Source organism: Phascolarctos cinereus, unplaced genomic scaffold (genome assembly GCF_003287225.1).
Source record: "Phascolarctos cinereus isolate Bilbo 61053 unplaced genomic scaffold, phaCin_HiC Scaffold_1;HRSCAF=81, whole genome shotgun sequence".
Classification (NCBI taxonomy): domain Eukaryota; kingdom Metazoa; phylum Chordata; class Mammalia; order Diprotodontia; family Phascolarctidae; genus Phascolarctos; species Phascolarctos cinereus.
Window position 1 is genome coordinate 281,874,794 of NW_027555514.1, and position 7,333 is coordinate 281,882,126.

General features: G+C 59.0%; 1 protein-coding gene across 1 annotated transcript; it reads right to left on the bottom strand.

Moving 5' to 3' along the window:
• Positions 1-303: 303 nt before the first annotated feature.
• SLC16A8 (solute carrier family 16 member 8) lies at positions 304-3,728 on the bottom strand. The gene is made up of 4 exons (XM_020982308.1): positions 3,512-3,728; positions 2,544-2,687; positions 1,142-1,984; positions 304-653 (listed from the first exon to the last, which is right to left on the bottom strand). The coding sequence occupies exons 1-4, from the start codon at positions 3,726-3,728 to the stop codon at positions 304-306; spliced, it is 1,554 nt and encodes a 517-aa protein (XP_020837967.1).
• Between the last annotated feature and the right edge of the window lie 3,605 nt (positions 3,729-7,333).

The window sequence follows — 7,333 nt, forward strand, 5'->3', positions numbered from 1 at the left end:
GGGCAGGTTGGAGCACACAGAACTAGTACCAGTGTCCTATTGGTATGTGAGGGGCTCTCAGTTACAGGGGCAGGTGACCCTCAGTCCCCATGGAGGGCAGCTCAGCCCAGAAGAGGTGGGCCGCTGGAGGATGACAGTGAACGGGGCTGCTACGCTGCTCTGTCCGCAGCAGGAGGAGGCAGCCATCTCACGGACTTGGCGGCCCCCCCTTGGGAAGAGGAGAGCCCCCTCCCAGGATGAAAACGCACCACTGAAGCATTCTTCCCTGTGCTCCCAAAGCCCCCGCCCTCCGCACCTTGGAGGCTAGAATCCACCTTTGCTGAGAGTCTCTGCAGAGCCTCCCAGGACAGGTTTCCCCTCCTCCTCCCCCTCCTCTTCCTCTTCTTCCTCAGCCTGCCCCATGTCGGGGGCCACGTGGTTCTCGGAGTGCTGGGTGGTAGCCGTAGCAGCAGCGCCGGGGCTGGGGTCACTGTCGTACTCAGCCTCTTCTGTGTCCTTAGCCCCAGTGGGAGGGTCCGGGGTGAGTTCTGGGCCTCGAGGCTTCCTCAGACAGCAGTAGGTGGCCGTGGAGAGGAAGAGAGCGGACAGTAGCACCTCAGAACCGGCCAGATAGAAGATGATTTCGTAGTTCTTAAGGGTGTCCACCAGGCGACCTGCAGGAGGTAGGACATGAAGGAGGATGGCGACATGTGACCCAATCAAACCTGATGGGCTGTCTCCCCCAGCCCCTTCATTTTACCGATGAGTCTGGGGCCAGAGAGGTCACAAGGTCAGAGGTGGTACCCTTAGGCTACCCCCTCATTTTACAGATGTGGAACCTGAGACCCAGAGGTGGTCACCCAGCATGCACTTAAGATGCAGAGCTAGCTTGAAACCACCTTCAGACTCTAAATCTGCTCCTCAGGAGTGTCCTGGACAGACCAGGACGAGGCTGGGGATGCAAAGGGGTCAGAGGGAGGAAAGGACCACAGCTCTCGGGACTGAGGGTCGTCCAAGTCATTTGGGAGAATCATAGACTCCTAAAGGGCATTGGAGATGATCTAATTCTTTCACTTCGGGGTGGGGTCCTCAGGCCTCCAGTAAAAGGGGGGGCTACGATTCCACCCCAGAATGTGCACCTGACGCCGCCGGGGTCACCTACCGGCTGAGGGCGGGCCTATGAGCACCGCCACGGCCTCTACCAGCAGTACGAGGCCGATGGCACTGGGGAATCGCTGGGCTCCGACGGTGGCCATGAGCACCTCGAACTGCAAGGCGCCCACCATGCCGTAGGAAAGGCCGAAGGCCACACAGAAGCCCACCAGGGCGCCATAGGAGCGGGCCCGGGCACTGCACAGGTCAGTGAGCCCGTTGGCCAGCATGGCCAGGCTGAAGAGATAGGTCACGTGGGGCCGGACCCTGGCCAGCCCGGCCAGCGCCCCGCAGGCCGGCCGGGCCACTATGTCCACGAAGCCGATCACCGACAGCAGGAAGGCGGCGTCGGTGTCGGGCACGCCCGCGTCCTTGGCATAGTTGACCAGCATGATGGTGGGCACAAACAGGCCCAGCACCAGGATGAACTTGGCGATGGTGTACACCACGAAGCCCCGGTCGGTGAAGACGGAGAAGTCCAGCAGCCGCTTCTTCCGCCGCCGTCTCCGCTGCTGCCCGCCGACGCTCCCCACCGCCGTCTTCTTTCCCTGCTCCAGAGGCAGCATCTCCCTGGCTTCCTCCTCAGGCCCGGCCCCTCCCCGGGCCCCGGGGCCACCGCTCAGGGGCCTCATGACCGCTCCGCAGGTGCAGCAGTTAAGAAGCAGCCCCCCCATAAGGAGGAAGCCCCCCCGCCAGCCAAAGTGCTCCAGCAGGACCTGGCCCAGAGGAGACAGGGCGGACAGGAAGACGGGACTGCCGGCCGCCGCCAGTCCGTTGGCCAGGGGCCGCCGGCGGTCAAAGTACAGGCCCAGCATGATGAGTGAGGGTTGGAAGTTGAGGGCCATGCCCAGGCCTGAGGGGTGAGAGGGGGGAGTCACGGTCAGGCTGGACACGGGGCTCCTCGAGGGCCGTCCAGCCTGTGTGAGAGGCCGGGGGAGGACACGCCACCTTCCTCTGTCTGTGCCAGGAGGCTTGGGAAGGAGAGGGAGGTGAACACCGGAGAGGGCGGGATTAGGGGTGCCATTGGAGAAGGTGAGAGGCGTGGGAGGGCTTGGGCTTCATAGAACTGAAAGTCAGGTACCCTTGCATCTATCAAGCCCCTACGGTGTGTCAGGCCCCACGCTGAGCCTCACAGGGCCCGCTCTTAGAGATCATTTAACCCAACGCCCCCATTTTACAGATGAGGAAAGTGAAGCCCAGAAGGCTCAGATGACAGTAGAGAGTAGACCCCAGGGCGCCTGCCTCCCAGCTTAGCGCAGGTTTGACTCTGACATGCTTAGAGCTTAGAGGTCACCTGTCCAACCTCCTCCTCCTCGCCCACAGTCACAGCCCACCCGTGGAGAGAGCCACAACTTGGGATGGGGGGAAGATTGGCCAAGACCTTGGTAAGGGGGTCGGGGCCGGAGTCTGACCTGTGAGCACTCCGGCCGTCAGATACAGCTCCACGAGGCTGGTGGTGAAGGAGGCCAGGATCATCCCAGAGGAGGCCAACAGACCCCCGCACAGCATCACAGGACGGCAGCCAAACTGATTTACCAGGATACTAGACAAGGGCCCTGCAGGGTGAGAGGGGTGGGCAGGGGAGGTCTGCGAGGTGACTTGGTCAGGGTCACCCAGGTGATGTCTGAGGCAGGATTAGAACTCAGCACTTCCTGCCAACTCGGACCTTTATCCACTACGGATCCTAGGGTATTGCAGTGAGCGGAGGTCTGGGTGAAGATGGCCCTCAGCTCTCAGGACTCATATTAGCTATAAAACTGCTCTTATCTGAGGCTTGAGAAAGGAAAACAAAACAGCCCGAGGTTAGCTCAGGCAGCAGTAGATCCCCTCTGTGGCTGACTGCCAGTGAGTCCTCAGGCCCCAGACGGGGTGGTCCCAAGAGCAGCTGAGGGCTGCCCAGCCTTGGGCTGAGACCATACCTGGGGAGGGGCCGGGATTACGGGGACACCTCGAGTGGGGGCAGGGTTGAGGGGACAGCAACGATTCTCTGGCTTTGGATCAGGGGTGGGGGTCCCCAGAAGGGACTTGGGGGCTAGAGGGCAGAAGTCTGCCCATGTTCAAAGGTTTGGGAGTTCTAGCAGAGGACGAGGAGACGCAAGGCTGGGCTTGGGGAAGAAAGGAGAGGGATCACCGGGATGGGCAGAAGGGGGTGAGGAGCCTAGAGAGCAGGGCTGTCTGGAGGAGGTTCCCCAGAGAAGGCTGGGGGAAGGGGTCCCCAGGATCAGGCGCAGGGCAGAAGAGGAGGAGTTGGAGTCTTGTGACTGGGGGTCCCCAGGAGGGCACTGGGGGTAGGGGACCCAGGGACAGACAGGGCTATGGAAGGGAGGGAGGGAGGAGATGGGGCCAGGCTGCCCCCCGACCCCCGACCCCCTCCCCGGACCTGTGCCATAGAGCATGGCCAGCATGATGGAGGAGATCCAGGCCGTGTCGCTGTAACCCACACCGAAGTCCCGCATGAGAGCCTTGAAGTACACGCTGACCGCCTTAGGGAAGGCGTAGGAGAAACCCGTCACCACGAAGCAGCCAAGTAGCACCGCCCAGCCCCAGCCGCCATCGGGAGCTGGCCCAGGCCGCCCAGAGGGACCACCGGCCCCCATCACCAGCTGGCCAGCGGAGGGCTGCAAGCAGAGAGGGCACTAGTGAGTCAGGGAAACTGAGGCAGGGACCGAGGGCCATGGAAAAGAGAAGCCTTCAGTTTGGGGGGAGCCCAGAATGAGTGGGGAGGGTCTGCGGAGATACCTTCCCCACTCATCCTCTCCTCTCCCAAGTACTTTGGGGGATGGGGGGGTTGCAGTAAAAGCTGAGAACCCTCTCTGACCCCTGTCTAGTCCCTTCCCAATCAGAAGGTGATTTTGACGTCAGGCACATTGTAGAGACCCAGAAGGGCGCTGCCTCGGGGCTGAGGCTGACATGCCACTTCTGACACCGAATACTTGTGTGACCTTGGCAAAGTTATTTCCCTTCTTTAAGCCTGATTCTCCCCGTCTATAAAAGAGGGAATTAGACTACGTGACCTCTGCTTCCCTGAAATGTTTTCCTGGCTCCAGAAAGGTTTTCAGGATACAAGCTGGGGAACCGAGTCCTACTTATGCCTCTGCATGAACATGCAGCGTGGCTTTGGGCAACTTGCCTTCTGTCTCTGGGCCTCCGTTTCCTCATGTGTAAAATGAGGGGGTTGGCCTTAATGATCTCTGGGATCCCTTTAGCTCTAAAAACATTGTGTCCTCCTCACATGTATCCGGTTGGGTCCTGATTCTAATTTCTATTTCTAGAGTGTTCAAAGTTTGCAAACCCCTCCCTTCAAAATGTGAACCACAGCTGAAGTGAGGCATCCAGAGTTTTTCTCCAGGCGCCGCCCTCTGGGGTTGGGGGCCCCGGTGGGGCTGCTACTGCTCTGGTGCCTCCTGGTCCAGCATCCCTTTGGGCTCTGCAAAGGGTGGAGAAGCGGGGTGCTGGCAGGGACTGTGGGGGAGCCTCTGACACTGCACCTGCTCCAGCTACTCCTGGATTTGGGGGACTTGGGGGGAGAGGGCAAGGGAGCAGCTAGTTGGTGCTGGAGGCTAGGGAAGCAGGGGGTGGGAAGGGGCACCCCTTTCCATCCATAACTGCTCCCCACTCACCCCCTCCAGCTCGGTCCTTGCCTTCCTCTGGTCCCTCGGGAGCTCCCCTCCATCCTGCCTTGTTTCCATTTCCTGTGCTCCCTGAGAGCTGGGCTTCTCCTGAAGACCCCACCCGTCTTGGCCCCTTCTCCAAAGCCAGCCGCTCCTGCCACACCTAGTCAGCCCAGGCGCACAGAAAGCGCTGGGATCCACCTTCAGCATCTCCCTCAGCCATAATCACTTGGCAATCCCGTCCTCCCTTCAGGCTCACTCCATCCTGTGGGGATGCTCATTTCTGGTGTCTTTGGACCTTTCCAGCCTCCTAGCTGTTCCGTGCCTGCTCAAAGTCTTCTTCACCTGAGCCCTAGCCCCCTGCGAACACCCTGAACCCCAGTTCCTCTACCTCCCCAACTCTGTCTCCAACCTGCCAGCCACAGTATAGTTAGACGTAACAGACATCCACCTCTCCCCCGGCTTTTCCCTGGGATTTGTCCCAGGCTTCAGAATTCCTAGTTACAACTCCACTCGCAGCTGCCTTATAAATACGTAAAGAGATGAAAAATTATCGTTCCCCTTTTACAGAGGTGGAAACTGAGGCTCAAAGAAAGCTGAGAGGGTCAGGGAGACCTCTTTTTTTTTTTTGGAAGGAGAGAAGAGACTAGAAGAAAGGCCAGAAGATGAACCAAACTGCGGCATCTCTGAGCTGGAAGGGACCTCAAGCATGCATCTTTGAAAGCTCCAGGCTGAGCGTAGTAAATTCAGAACAGGGAAGCAGGCTGTCCACTGTAGAGACCAGCAGCTCTGCGTACAATTCAAGTGCGAATGCCTGTTCTGTTTGATGTTTGTCAAGTTCAGGATAAAAACGATTACTTTTAAAACAATCCGAAATTGCGTCTCAGGAGACTTGCCCAGGGTCACACAGTCAGTCAGCGCGCGGGGCAGGATTCAAAGCCTCCCAGGTCTCTTGGTCCCTGGTCCAACATTGCTCCTGCCTCTCTCAGGCTGCCTGCCCAGGCCAGGGCTGCTCGGCATTCCCAAGCTGCAAGCCTTAGAGAGCCTCCCCCAACTGCGTGCGGGTCCAGGGGTTACCCACCTGGGCCTCTCCGGCCGCTCCCACCTATTGAGGCCCCTCTGTGCCAACCTCCACCAGGCGCTTCCGATGCTGCTGGGCTCAGACCCTCCGAGGCTCAGTCACACGGGCTCCCCCACAGCCCAACTGGACCCCAGGGATTAGGAGTCCGATCAAGCTTTAAAGCGCCCCTCCCCCTTCCCTGACTGCTGGGTGTCCGCTGGGGCTGGCTGCAGCTAGGACAAGGAACAGGTGGGGAGTGGGGAGCGGGGTGGAGACCAGGCTTATAACCCGAGTTCGTCCCTCTACGCGTCCCCCTGATAAGAGGCTTAGGTGGGAGAAGAAAGTGGTGCTGGTTACAGCCAGTCACTGCCATGGCCTGAGCCTCGGTTCAGGACACTGTCCTAGGCACGATGGGGGGTGGGGGGGAATAACTTTTCAGTTGTTATCGAGTTGTCTCAGTCGTGTCCAGCTCTTCGTGACCCTATGTGGAGTTTTCTCGGCAGAGATACTGCAGGGGTTTGCCATTTCCTTCTCTGGCTTCATCTTACAGATGAGGAAACTGAGGCAAACAGGGTGAAGTGACTTGCCCAGGGTCACCAAGTTAAGTGTCCGAGGCCAGCTTTGAACCTAGGTCTGTGCACTGGGCCACTCAGGGCACACCACACAGCCAGCCCACATAAAACAATTTTAGGTTTCACTCAAACAGGATAAGGTCCAGGAGGATGCATGGGGGTAGTGAAAAGAACAATGCCATCTCGTGTCTCAGGCCCCGAGTTCAAATCTGGGCTTAGTGTTTGTGTCACTGTAAACAAGTTTCTCCTTCACTTTTTTCTGCCTCAGTTTCCTCCTCTGAAAAACCAGGCAGATGGACTCCTTCTCTAAAGTTCCTTTCAGCTCCTAATCCTAGGAGTCATAGACGATCTAGAGCCCAGCCCCAGGAAGGGAAGGCCCCCTAATCTCCTAAGCACTTTAGCCCCTCTGCCTGGGGTCACATTCCTGGTGTGGGGACACCTCCAGGGAGGAGCCTAGCCCAGGCTGGTGCCCAGGGGAGGCATTCCTCTGCAGCTAAGTCCCAGAGGCCTGTTGGCTTGGGGGGGCACTCTGGAACAAAACTGGCCTTGTCTTAGGCTCTGGGCAGTCGGGACCCCTTCCTCAATCAAGGTGGGGCCCCGAATGGGGGTGTGGACACAGCTCCTAAGACTGGGGAAGGGCCAGACTCAGATTGCGCTGGAGTGACCAGCCTACTGTCCCAAGCTGGGGTGGACAAGACGAGATGGGGGTTTGGGGGGCAGGGGATACAGAGCAAGATGCAGGTCAGATTCAAGAAAGTACCTGCCAAGGGGAAGCTGGGAATAACAGCGTTGTCTGGAGCATCAAACAGGCCTGGCTTCTGACTGGGCCACGGTCAGTCGGAGCCCTCGATTCGGGGTCCCCCAGCTCCCCCCAACACGATCCCAACAAACACACCCTGCTCAGCTGCTCCTCTGCCTTGGAACCATCTGCTTTAATTCACACCCATTTATACAATCAA